The 14,122-nt window shown below is 47.1% G+C and overlaps 1 protein-coding gene across 3 annotated transcripts in view; it reads right to left on the reverse strand.

Annotated features, from left to right (window-relative positions):
* The window catches only part of LOC135900057 (uncharacterized), a 332,823-nt gene that overhangs the window by 89,552 nt on the left and 229,149 nt on the right, over positions 1-14,122 (reverse strand). The window contains exons 5-6 of one of the 3 annotated variants that reach the window (XM_065429490.1): positions 13,090-13,219; positions 12,251-12,378 (exon numbers count right to left, since the gene is read on the reverse strand). The exons of 1 other annotated variant lie outside the window; for it this stretch is intronic. In XM_065429490.1, the coding sequence (XP_065285562.1) occupies positions 12,293-12,378; positions 13,090-13,219 (216 nt within the window). In that variant the 3' untranslated portion in view covers positions 12,251-12,292. Of the gene's footprint in view, positions 1-12,250; positions 12,379-13,089; positions 13,220-14,122 lie in introns of those variants that run through there. One more of the 3 variants, XM_070526743.1, reaches the window with a different exon arrangement.

Genomic DNA, 14,122 nt, shown 5'->3' on the forward strand with positions numbered 1-14,122 from the left:
AGAGAGAATGAAGAGGAAAGGCAGGGAGGTTAACCAGATATGAGTCTCCGGTTTGCTACCCTACACTGGGGATGGGGGATAGGGGTTAGAAAGATGACGGAGAGGAAAACGCTAAAAAAAAGGAAAAAAAACACGCACACATGGAGGCACACACACAAAAAGGCGTTCCAGTTAAAGTCGTTCACTCAGGCCGGTAGATCGCAAAAAGCACAATAGCGCTTGCACGGCCTTCTTCTGTGACGGTAGGTCCTTTCGATGTTGTAGAATTATTTTTTCGGATAGCGCTTGGTCGTCCAGTTTGTCAAGTTCGCGGCGAAGGCATGCCCTCTGTGTACTGTACTGCGGGCAGGCACACAGAATATGGCCAATTGATTCTTCATGGCCGCAGTGGTCACAGGTTGGGCTGTCGGTCATCCCTATGCGGAATGCATAGGCTTGAGTAAAGGCAACGCCCAACCAAAGTCGATATAAAAGCGTGGCGTCTCTACGGCGAAGCTGTGATGGCGCTCGAAGACTTAATGTTGGGTCAAGTGAGTACAGTCGCGTGTTTCTTAAATGTGGCTCATTCCATTGCGACGCGGTGCACTGCCGAGCAAGTAGGCGGAGCTTCCGTGCTGCGTCAGTTCTAGAATGAGGAATCGGGACGCAGCGCTCCTCAGTATGGGCTGAGCGGGCAGCGTGATCCGCCCGTTCATTGCCGATAATCCCGCAGTGACTTGGAAGCCACTGAAAGGTTATCTCATGGCCTGCTTCACTTATATGTTGCAAAGTCTCTGTAATATGGAATATTAGTTGCTCGTGTGGTCCACGTCGTAGAGGTGACAGTAGAGACTGCAGTGCCGCCTTCGAATCGCAGAATATTGTCCATTTATGCGGTGGTTCATCACCAATGTGATGAAGGGCAGTAAAGAGCGCTGCGAGCTCTGCTGCCGTCGATGTTGTCACGTGGGTCGTCTTAAACTTGATTGTTGTAGCTTTCGCTGGTATGACGATTGCCGCCGCGGTGCTACTTGGAAGGACAGATCCATCAGTGTAAATATGCGTAGAATCACGGTAGTTCTCGTACAAATGTAGTAGCGTGAGCTGTCTAAGGGCTGGTGATGATAGATCAGCTTTTTTCGAGATACCAGGTATTGTGAGGTTGATTTTTGGCTGAGCGAGGCACCATGGAGGAATCGAAGGTCTCGCAGCCGGGGTAAAACAAGCTGGCAATGATTCGTCATATTCGGTTATCGTCCGGCTGAAAGATGTGTGTGGTCTGTCCGCTGTTAGGGAGGCCAAGTGGTGACGAGGAGTCCTGGTCAGATGCCTTATATGGGTCCTGAGTACTTCAATTTCAATGTGGGTCATGACAAGGTGATCTCCAGCGATTGCTATCGTAGCCACTGTTGAAGCACTCTGAGGCAGGCCTAGACAGATCCGGAGCACTTGACCCTGAAGACTTTGTATTGTGCGTAGATTTGTTTTACCAGTGTTGTTTATTGCTGGCAAGCTGTATCGCAGAAATCCTAGGAAAAGCACCCTGTACAGTTGCAACATCGCACTTGGCGACATTCCCCAGGTCTTGCCAGCGAAAAACTTGAACAGGTGGCAGATGCCTGTCAACCGTTTTTTCATGTATGATACGTGTGGGCTCCATGACAAGTCCCTGTCGATTATGACACCTAGGAACTTGTACGATCGGACCCGTCGTATTATTTGGCCATTAATCATTACACTGTAGTTGGCCATGGGTTTGCGCGTAAATGGCACTAGTGCGCATTTCTCTGAGGAAATTTCCAGGCATCGATTACGAAGGTAGAGAACAGTTTGTGTGGCGGCTTTCTGGATTCTCGCTCGCAGCTGTAGGCGTGTTACTGCAGATGTCCATATGCAGATGTCATCCGCGTACATTGATACCCTGACTGTGGCTGGCACGTGCTCAAGGAGAGCAATTAGTGTTAGATTAAATAACACGGGGCTAAGTACACCGCCCTGGGGGACGCCGCGGTAGCTATAATGTAGAGAAGTATGGCCTTCCTCCGTGCTTATAAAGAAGGATCGCATGGATAGATAGCTCCGTATCCATTGAAACATCCGCCCACCCACTCCTACCTCTGCGAGAGCAGAGAGGATGGCTTCATGCGTAACGTTGTCACACGCCCCTTTAACGTCGAGGAATAAAGACGCGCAGAGACGCTTACGGCATTTCTCATGTTGAATGTAGGTGACCAGGTCGACGACGTTATCGATCGATGATCGACGGCGTCGGAATCCCGCCATGGCATCTGGGTAGGTGTTGTGGTACTCCAAGTACCACTCCAGGCGTCCTAGGACCATCCTCTCCATTACTTTGCCTACACAGCTCGCCAACGCGATCGGGCGATATGATGAGAGCTCCAACGGCGACTTGCCAGGCTTCAGCAGTGGAACAAGGCGACTTGTTTTCCAGGTTGTTGGTAGCGTGCCATTTCTCCAAGATTCATTGTAAACCTCAAGAAGAACACCTCTCGCTCGCTCCCTCAGGTGACACAGAGCTCGGTAGGAAATTCCGTCAGGTCCTGGCGCTGATGTGCGGCTACACAAAGCTAATGCTGCCTTAAGTTCGTGGATCGAGAATGGTAGATCCAACCGGTGATCACGTGGTGGCGGACAGCTGATCGAAGGCGACGGAATGTTGGTATATCTATGAGTTGGCCGGATAATCTGGCGCAGAAATCCTCTGCCACGTCAATCTCCGATCTCTTTTGAGAGAGGGCAAGTGCCTTGAATGGGAATCGCTGTACGGGAAGTGTCCGCAGTCCGCGCACCGTTCTCCATAGTTGCGATAAAGGCTTGCGTGGATATAGCGACTCACAGAACGCAGCCCAACGTTGCGATTCGAGCTTGTCTAACCGGCGCTGTATCTTCTTTTGCGTGCGCCTGGCGGTCCGTAGATCGTCCATTGTTTTCGTACGTCGGTACCTTCGTTCAGCACGTCATCGGATTGCTCGAAGTCTTTCTAGTTCCACGTCAAATTCGTTCAGTTTCGAAGAGCATGTGAGAGTGCGCATAGTGTCTTGCACCGCGCTCTTAATTGCCTCTTCCAAGTCGAAAGATGGATTGGCGTCGCAGTGTTCTTCCATTATAGACTGAAATTTAGGCCAGTCCAGTCTTTGGATCGTATCCCGTATTTTGGAAGGGGACAATCCTCTGATCTTGATGTACGTGGGGATATGGTCACTTCCGTGCGTCTCTATGTCCGCAAACCACCCCGCACGTCTGACAAGGCTTCGTGATGATGATGATGATGATATGTGGTGTTTAATGGCGCAAGGGCCAGGTTTGGCCAATGAGCGCCATGACAAGTGGTGATGTTGACGATGTAATATGGAGATGTGACTTGGCTGTAAAGTGGCCTAAAAAATTGTCGCTGTAAAGTGCGTAAAATCTACGTGCTATAAAATTATGGCGATGACTAATGACGAATACTCTAAACACTAAAATCCATCGTAGAATAATGATGCAAGATATAAAATATATAAGATGGTAAAATTACTTTGAGCACTGCTGCCTCGCCTGAGCCCTTGAACCACAAGGGCCTAGAGGCATGTGCTATTCAAAATAATGATCACAGCGACATCCTCTGAAGAGAGGAAGCGCTACGAACATGTGGGGCTAAAAACATGCAAAACAACATCTTTCAGAAAACTTAAGACTGCGTTAGTGTCAAATAGAGGTTCCGGGCCGAGTAACATAACAGGATGAAGGGGGATGCGCTGCCGGTGTACTAAGGGAAAATGCTTCTTTCTTTCATGTCCGGCTTCCCGACACTCCAGGAGGACGTGGAGGACGGTCAGCCTCTCCCCGCATCTACCACAGGTTGGAGGCTCGTTTCCCGTGAGTAAAAAGTTATGTGTGCCAAAAGTGTGTCCTATTCTTAGACGGCAGAATAGGACATCTGTCCGGCGGGATTTTGTTACAGGAGGCCAGAGACCTAATTGTGGCTTTATTACATGCAGTTTATTATTTATTTCTTTGTCCCACATACGTTGCCAGTGGCTTCGTAGTTTCCTTCTTAAGAAAGGCTTCAGGTCTGTGACAGGGACCGAAGCAGTAGGATTGTCTGCATGCAATGAGATTGATGTGGCCATCTGGTCAGCTAGAACGTTTCCCTCGATGCCCCTATGTCCAGGCACCCAGCATATGATCACATGTTGGTTAGATATATATGATTTGCACAGTGCGGAGTAAAGTTCAATAACTACTGGATTTTTATGATTACAGAAAGACATCAAGGCCTTCACAACACTGAGGGAGTCCGTATATATCACTGATTTCGGGAGTTGTGATTTGTTTATATGCTTTACGGCCGACAGCAAGGCGTAGGCCTCAGCCGTAAAGATATTAGTTTCCGGGTGCAGTACGTCGGATTCTGAGAAGGATGGACCGACGGCTGCATAGGACACCCCGTCGTGTGACTTTGATGCGTCTGTGTAGAACTCCGTGCAGGAGTATTTGTGCTGGAGTTCCCGGAAATGCATCTTGATTTCAATCTCTGGAGCATGCTTTGTGACTTCCACGAAAGATATATCACAATGTATGAGCTGCCACTCCCAAGGAGGTAGCAGCTTGGCTGGATGCATTAGGCGAAGCTCGAGGAGTGGAACGTGCATTTCTTCACTAAGCTCCCTCACACGCAGCGAGAAAGGCTGTCTTACGGAGGGACGATTGCGAAAGAGTGTAGCATATGTCATGTCATGAATGGTATTAAAACAGGGATGTTGAGGATTTGAGTGGACTTTCAGAAAATATGTATGGCTGATGTATGTTCTCTGTATATGAAGAGACCACTCATTCGATTCTGCATATAAACTTTGTATGGGACTCGTTCTGAATGCGCCAGTGGCCAGACGGATTCCTAGATGGTGGACCGGATCTAGCATCTTTAGTGCGCTCGGGGCTGCAGAGTGATAGATCACGGCACCGTAGTCTAGTCGTGATCGAATGAGGCTCTTATAGATATTCATTAAACACTTTCTGTCACTACCCCACGTAGTCTGGGATAGAAGTTTGATTATGTTCATTGTTTTCAGACATTTTTCTTTAAGATATTTAATGTGGGAGACGAAAGTGAGTCTGTAGTCAAGGATGACACCTAGGAATTTGTGCTCTTTGCTGATAGGTATTCGTTGTCCACACAGTTCTAAGGAAGGATCCGGAGCCAGGCCTCTCTTTCTTGTAAAGAGAACGCAAGAGCTTTTGTTAGGATTGATCTTAAATCCATTCTTGTCTGCCCACACTGAGACTTTATTCAGGCCATGCTGTACCTGTCTCTCGCAGACTGCGAGGTTACAAGATTTGAAAGCTATTTGAATGTCGTCCACGTAGACAGAGTAAAACATGGCGGGTGGTAAGGATGCACGAAGCGTGTTCATCTTCACGATAAAAAGCGTGCAGCTGAGCACGCCTCCTTGGGGTACGCCCGTTTCTTGGGTAAAAGGGCGTGAGAGTGCATTGCCGACTTTTACCCGGAAGGTACGATTTGACAGATAGCTTTTTATTATATTAAACATATTACCGTGGATGCCCATTTCTGACAAGTCTCTTAGGATTCCGTAACGCCACGTCGTATCGTACGCCTTCTCCATATCGAGGAATATGGATAAGAAGAATTGTTTGTGTACAAATGCGTCCCGGATATTTGCTTCTACACGTACAAGGTGGTCAGTTGTGGAGCGTCCTTCTCGGAAGCCGCACTGATAAGGATCAAGAATTTTGCTCTGTTCAAGGAAAAAGATGAGTCGCCGATTTATCATTTTTTCGAACACCTTACAAATGCAACTTGTGAGGGCTATCGGGCGGTAACTCGCCACTGAGGAAGGGTCTTTTCCTTGTTTCAAAACAGGGACCACAATGGCTTCCTTCCACGCAATTGGAAGGTGCCCTGCATCCCAGATGGTGTTGAAGAGTGTGAGTAGTGTGACTTTCGTATCATTGTGTAAATTTTTGAGCATTTCGTACATGATTCGATCCGATCCTGGTGCGGAGCTCTTGCATGCGCTCAAGGCAGCTCTCAATTCAGCAATACTAAAAGGACGGTTGTAAGGCTGATTTTCTCGATCTTTTGTTGTTAGTGGCTTACGTTCTTCTGTTTGTTTGTATTTGAGAAAGGACTGTGTATAATTTGTTTCACTTGACACGCTCTCAAAATATTCCCCAAGTGAGTCTGCCTGGTCTTGCAGGGTATCGCCTTGTGTGTTTACCAGGGGGAGTGAATATGTTTCCCGCCCTCTAATCCTATTTACTCTGTTCCAAGCTTTGGCCTCATCCCTAAACGAGTTAATACTCGATAAAAACTTGTGCCAGCTTTCTCTTCTGGCCTGTCGGCGGGTTCGCCTGCCTTGGGATTTTACTTTTTTAAAGTTGACAAGATTCTCAGCGGTGGGAGAAGCTCGCAGCAACCCCCACGCCTTGTTCTGGTTCTTACGGGCGGTCCGACATTCACTGTTCCACCACGGTACACGTGGTTTGCATGCCAAACCACTTACTTCGGATATGCAATGTGATGCGGCATCTATTATGAATGCTGTAAGATAATCCACAGCAGCATCAATTTCTAAAGAAGATAGGTCAGCCCATGCGATGCTAGAGAGAGTTCGAAATTTCTGCCAGTCGGCTGTGTCTATCTTCCACCTAGGAGTTTGTGGAGGACATTCGTTTTCTTTAGATGTTCTTATCAGTATGGGGAAGTGGTCGCTCCCGTAAGGATTTTCCATAACTTCCCATTCGAGTTCAGGCAATATACACGGGGAAACTAGGCTGAGGTCAATTGATGAAAATGTTCTGTTGGCGAGAGAATAATATGTGGGTGCCTTCTTATTCAGCAGGCATACACCAGAAGAGAAGAGGAACTGTTCAACAAGACGACCTCGCGCATCTATACGAGAGTCGCCCCACAGGCTGTTGTGCGCATTGAAATCCCCAAGTACAACGTACGGTTCTGGCAATTCATCTATGAAGGACTGAAATTCATGTTTGTTTAGATTGTAGTGTGGGGGTATATAAAGCGAGCAAATAGTGATGAGTTTATTTAGCAGAACAGCTCGCACCGCCACTGCCTCAAGGGGCGTACGTAGCTGTAAAGATTGGCATGCTATACTTTTATGAGTGAGAATCGCCACACCACCCGATGATGCAACGGCATCATCGCGATCTTTGCGAAACGTAACATACGTACGGAGAAAGTTTGTGTGTTTGGATTTTAAGTGTGTTTCCTGTAGACACAGCACTTTTGGATTGTGTTTTTGAATGAGCTCTTGCACGTCATCAAGGTTTCTGAGAAGACCTCTGACGTTCCATTGAATAATTTGTGTATCCATATTGGGTGATAATATGTGCTGTGTGTACAGAAACAGAAGTAGTGTTTATGGAAATTGCTGTGATTAAATTACAGAGCCCTTTCGAGGCCCTGTAACGGGAGTTTTGCCCTTTCTGGAGCGTTCGAGTGAACCTCGCCGCTCCTTAGGCGCTTGGCGCCCCTGGAGGATAGGTGTAGTGTCCATTGCCTCTTGTGAGGCGCCGGACACCTGCTCTTGCGAGCGAGAAGTCACCAGGGAGAGTCTCGCCTTGGAGGGCAAGACCCCTGCGCCCACCAGCCCGGAGGTCGATGGGGTTCCCTGGGGGATTTGGCTGCGCCGGCCGTTGCCAGCGCTAGGAGGGACCTGGGAGGTTGAGGCAGCCTCGGCTGCACCCACCTTCGGGGTCGATGGCCCCTTTTCCTCGGTAGGCGGAGCAGCGCTAGCTGCAACCGCCGTGGGGGCAGACGGCGTAACTGCCGACTCACTGCGTGTGGGTCGGGCAGTCGCCGGAGACCGTTGTGACGCTGCCCCCTGACGCGCCACATCGGCAAAGGTTTTCTTGGGCAGGTATGATACCCGCCTCCGTGCCTCTCTGAAAGTTATGTTTTCCTTGACCTTGATTGTAACGATTTCCTTTTCTTTTTTCCAGGAAGGGCACGACCGCGAGTACGCGGCGTGCTCCCCATCGCAGTTTACACAGCGGAGAGCGTTCTCACAAGTTTCAGTGGTGTGTTCTGTGGCACTGCATTTAGCACAAGTTTGGCGGCCGCGGCAGCTCTGCGAGCTGTGGCCGAAGCGCTGACATTTGAAACAACGGAGTGGATTGGGCACGTAAGGCCTGACACGGAGCTTTATGTACCCGGCCTCGATTGATTCGGGCAGGACACTTGAATTGAATGTGAGAATTAGGTGTTTGGTCGCAATTTCCTTACCATCGCGCCTCATCTTTATTCTTTTCACATTAACAACATTTTGCTCATTGAAGCCCTCTAGGAGCTCTGCCTCTGTCAACTGAAGCAGGTCATCATCTGAGACAACGCCGCGTGTAGTGTTCATAGTGCGGTGCGGAGTCACTGTCACTTGAAAGTCTCCGAAAGACACTAGATTAGGTAGCTTTTCGTATTGTTTCAGGTCACGGAGCTCCAAAAGGAGATCTCCACTTGCCATCCTTGATGCCTTGTAACCTGAACCAAGAACCTCAGTTAAAGACTTCGAAACTAGAAATGGGGAGATCGTGCGTACTTGTTTATCTGACTTTTCCGAATGAATTACGTGAAATCGTGGGAAGTTGGGTTTTTGTCGTCCAAAAAACTGAAATACGTCTTCGGTGCGCCCTCTTTTCTGAGGGCGATCTGGGAGGGTAGGGAAGGAACTAGCCATAGAATAATTTGATTTTCGGCAATAACGCCAACCACCCACCGTGGAGCCCTACTAGGGGACGTTACAGGGACTGTAAGAACAGGTCCTGCAAACGCCAGTTGTACGTTATCACTATAACCAAATATGAGATAACCTAGGTTGGTTATTCACACAAGGTTAACCCTTGCTGCCTGGAAAATTTGGAAGTAAACGGAAGCTAGGAGAAGACAGGAAAGATGAAAAGTGAGAAAAAGACGAAGACTGGAGGGAGAGAGAGACAGGAAAAGGCAACTACCGATTTCCCCCGGGTGGGTCAGTCCGGGGGTGCCGTCTACGTGAAGCCGAGGCCAAAGGGGTGTGTTGCCTCCGCCGGGGGGCCTTAAAGGTCCGAACACCCAGCATCGGCTCAACCCCCAGGATCCCCTTTTCCCCGGACACGGCTAAGCCACGCACGGTTAAACGCGGGAGGGTCCAACCCTCGTGTGCTCGGGTCCGTGGTGTCGCAACACACCAAACGCCTGCTTGCGCAGACGCCCCTGCGGGGAAGGCTTCGTGAGACGAAAGCCAAGTCAAGACAGCTGCTGTAGGTGGAGCCACGTAAGAAGGTAGGACTTCCATCATTCAGCAGCCAAAGTTCATTACTGGAGGCGAAAGATACCAGAGCTCTGCCTCTTGCGTTGATCATCGGACTTCCCCAGAGTGTATGATGGGCGTTGAAATCTCCAATGATGACCCAGGGATTCAAGGGAAATATGCTTCAGCGATTCCAGGGTTGGCGCGGTAGGGAGTTGCAATTCAGACTCAGGAGATTCTACAGTTGTCAAAATTTACCATAGGAACTTGGAGTTTTGCAATGAAGAAAGTGGTCGTGTACGTGACGCCTAGTCGAAGTCGGTAATATAGATGGTCTCTATATATACCGACGTAGACATCGTGGTACCCTTGACTGGAACTCGTTACAACAATCTACAATAAATGACACTCAGCTGAAAGTGAAGGCCAATTTCTATTAGTTTCCGGAGCACATGACACTTCTCCAATCGTCATGACACTCCTTTAATGAAAAACACCTATAAAGCTCATGTGATGGTGGTCCTTCCGCACAGCCTTATCCGCTTTCTCCTTACTTCTAATGCCGCGGTTTGTCTCTCTAAAAATTGAACTACACAAACATCTCCAGTGTCAATTAAATAATATTTTCCTTTCTCTCTCTGTACAACACAAATCAAAGAGGAACTGTTTTCAGCTGACTAGCGCAACGTATCGCCGAAGAGCCATACGTCCAACTGTATACAGACGCGTCTCCAGTTACCTTGATGACTGAGACAGTGATAATGGAGGGTGACCAGACTTCATGTAGTCTTCAAATAAATAACCACTCTCACGTGCTTCCTGCATTGTTAATGTTTTTGATTGACATGTGCAATGGTTACTCTTTACTCGAACAAGCTGGCATGTTGTCTTTTAAATCGTACGCTATATAGGGAGATAAACATGCGGAATATTCAGAAAGACGCGAATGCCGGATCTGCGCAACACAAAATTCTTCGAGTATTGCGGGCACAGATACTGCTTCCTCGTATGCTGCGACAATAATTATTGCGACACTTCCCACGTTCCTCTAACTGCCTGCACGAGTTTCATCATAAAAGTTGGCTGTTTTCAGTTTAGCAGCTTTCGGGCTGATGTAGCTTCCGTTTCGCTTCCAAGTTCATTGAGCCATTTCAGACTAATACTACACAAAGTTTTTTTTGCCAGACGATACTCAGGCGCAGTAGCATACAAGAAAAACAGTAGAAAGTAGGTAAGCAGTAAAATGGCTGGTTTTCGAAGTCTTCCTTGCTTCGTAACGACGTAGTAATAGTTCGTAACATAGTATTAGTACTGTAGTTTGTAGCAAAGCCCGAAGTTCCACATTTTGTTGAACCAATGCCGACAAAAGCAGTCAAATGGTAAAACAGTGCAGCCTGACGCTTCCTAATTGTTAAATTCGTAATAGTTAGGAAGCCTTTTTGTATTAGGGATAGCCCTCACGTACATCACAATGGATATTGGCAGAGTGCCTTGGCGGATTGCCTTGTTGGACATCGGCCTCTTATCACAAAATGACGTTAAAAGAAAAAAGAAAAAAGAAATTCTTGTTTCTGGGTGGAGCTCGGATTCATGACTTTGTTCGTTGTGAGCCAGGGGCCGAACTCACAAAGCTTTTCGTTCGTAACTGGTCTCTGCCATTGCCTGGCGGCCTTCGCTAATCGTAAATCCAGCATCAGGATTGGCAGAATTTTTGTCTTGCCAACAATTTTAGCGTAAGATATTTTTGTGAATACGGGCCCAGCTGTTGTGCAGCTGTACCACAGCACTTCCGCTGAAGTGACAGGATAGTAGGAGAATATTATCCGAGTCGATGCAAGTGTGGTGAGGCAATTCAACGCGCCGCTTTGTGCGTGTTTCGTGGAGGACTAGAGCCTGGAGATGCAAGCACCGAAACGCTATGCACTTCAATGAAAGGGCAGATTTCTTTATGTGCGCATTGGCAATGAACCAAAAACCCATGTAGGAGGGAATATCACTGCATTAGTAGTTTCGACACGTCGTGATATGATGTCAACACTTTGTAAACGTCATAGACGGACGTGAAGTCCGCAAACGCATTTTCCGAGAAAACGCGGATCGTCCTTGGATATCGCAATGATGTCTCGTTTCTTCTAAAAAGCGAGAAGTCTCGCAGTAGCTTTAACTGCTGTTTGGAAAGAGATACTCGTGTGGGTGATCAAGATCTCAGTGGGTGTTTTATGACTCGGAGCATCTAGATCCGTACCGAGGAACGTCTCATACCTTTCACCTTGCTACATCAGGCTCCACTAGGAGGTGTCCTAATGTCATATTACGAGATCACCACGCTTCAATTTTAGGCACAGGTATCGGAGGAACATTTGGCAGACCATTCGTCGCCGGTGCTTATGTACTCTAGCCTTCACCGCCACACGTGTAATGCGGAGAGAGAAGACCAAGCGATGAGAGAAATGTTTGAAGTGTTTGCTATGCGCAAAAACCACTACGAATGTGTAGGCACTCCGTCAGTGGCATTCGCACAAAAAGATTTGCAGTACTTGAATTAATGCTACCGCGCGCGTGCCGTGGTGTTCTTGTATAGCAGACTTTCTTATGACGTAGCTATCTCTTCTATTTAGATATTGGTCACAATGGTCTTTTCCCACGTCGCTTGTGCACAAATGTTTGTCTATGCGCGCACATTTGTGACAATGCGATCAATGTCGGTTGATGTACCGCCCATATCGCTTTTTTCTTTGTGTACGTGTTTACTTCAATTTTTTACTGTGAATATGAATGGGAGCACCTTTCCTCCCATTTCAATATTTATAATGCCGGCCCGCCATCCGAAAGATTACGTATTTGAAAAAGGGCGTTCAGAAGAGATAGCTCATAAGCGAAAGGAATTTCCCACAGCAATGATAGACACCTAAGGTGCAGAATATCTTCCCATTTTGTCCTTCCAGATTCTCTTTATTTTCTTTATTTCTCTTTCATATTCTCTTTATTCGAATTAATATTCGCTAGGCCACAAAGAAGCAGAAGAGGTTAAGGCGATCACATTAGTCGTACTCCGAACCAATCGCGATGCTTAGTTCGTTGCCGATAATCTCTGTCTTGTGGTACCACAGGTTGGAATCCACAACAACTGAAAGAGATAGAGATAGAGAGATAGAGAGAGAGAAATAGAAAAGGGGAACTACAGGCACCATAAAACGGCTACATGGCATAAACACAAATGTTTTTCTACCCGAATGCACACCGTGTAATTCAGTTCTGCATTCCAAAACACATGTTTTGGGAATACCGCACTGCAAAATCCAAAAGAAAAAAATCTTGAGGTTTCTTTTGATCTAGGTGCACAGCTTGTAAAAGAGGAGGTTCTCCATCGATTTCGCTCATCGGGTTCCATGGTGAACATCTCAAATTTCGGCTGCATATTCAAGCAGTGAACTTATTTCAGTTTCTAGCGGCAGCGCCACTAAAAAAAGAAAAGACGAATAGGCTTCATTTGCGGTATATTGTGCGCACAGAATATCAAGATTTCTAATGATTTTCCTGCTTTTTGTCGCATTTAGCAATGTCCTCTTTGTTAACACTGCGCATAACCATGTATTTAACACTAATTTGTGTCCCATGAATGGAAAGACCATTGGCCTTTAATCCAAGCATACAGGCATCAAAAAGTTGACACGACCATTCTTCAAACTGCTGATTTAGTTCTGCTCAGTAGACATAGCGCAAATGCAGCCCAAGTAAAAACTTGTGCCTCTGAAAGAAGCTCTATATTTGTGTAAATGCTCAGGCAGGCACGACGCAAAATACCAAATTCACAAACGACAAAGGTGAAAGGGCTCACATATTTCACCCGGATGTACGATTACTTGGAGCTCGTGGCATGTCGAATAACACTCCGGGACGGGCTTCAAGGTCCATAGTTTTTTGCCCTTAATCTGCGCTTGCCAAGACGGTTTGCCGACATGATCGATCTTCACGGAGCACAGAGGCAAGGTGAACCGGAAAGAGAAGAGGAAACCATGAAAATGCTTGCAAAAGCGCAAATGTTTCTCAAAAAGACAAGCTTTCTTATAGTTAATTGAGCTACTGCTCAAGAGGAAATTGACATATAGGTCTACCCTATCTACTTACATGATTGTGCAAGATTGTTTCCCATCGCAAGTGCTCCTAGGGTAGGGATGACGAAGGGGGTAAAAGCAGCGCGAAGGACAGCACGAAAGGAGAGACGACGCACACAGCGCTATGAGCGGCGTACAGAACCGACGTACACAAGTTGCGGTTCTTGGACATGTAAGTGAACTTTAGGTTAGACCAGGTGTGCGGGCCTATGAACCTAGGTCTTGCAAAAGCATTTTATCTTATTCATCCACACATTCAAGTCTCGTTAAACGAAGCATCACTCATTCGTATCTGAAGGCAGCACTGAACCGATCTTGTGATCATTAAATCTTTCTACGCCAAGAGCAGCGACTACAGCACACTGGCTATGCGACACCGTTGTTAACCTCCATAGCGGAACGGCTATTAGTCACTATGAGACAGCAAAAAGATAGTGAGGACAGTAATGGTTCAAACCATGACTATTCTAGTTAGGCCGCGTTCCCCACAACATTTCCTATAGGCCAAAAGAGATTGCAGGAAAAAAATGAATAAATGGTGTATCCACTGCACGCAATAAACATTTCGCTCTTTGTTGTAGAATGAACAAAGAAGGTGCAAAGAAGCGCGAATGTGACAACAAACATGCACGATCTATTACTGACTGCACATGCAAAGGCGTACGTAAGGTACTGTTTTTATGCAGGCGCTGCTACATAGGGAAAACTGGCCGATGTACTAATAATCATTTACGAGAACACGCTTACTCGATCAGG

Source organism: Dermacentor albipictus, chromosome 1 (genome assembly GCF_038994185.2).
Source record: "Dermacentor albipictus isolate Rhodes 1998 colony chromosome 1, USDA_Dalb.pri_finalv2, whole genome shotgun sequence".
In the NCBI taxonomy this organism is placed as follows: domain Eukaryota; kingdom Metazoa; phylum Arthropoda; class Arachnida; order Ixodida; family Ixodidae; genus Dermacentor; species Dermacentor albipictus.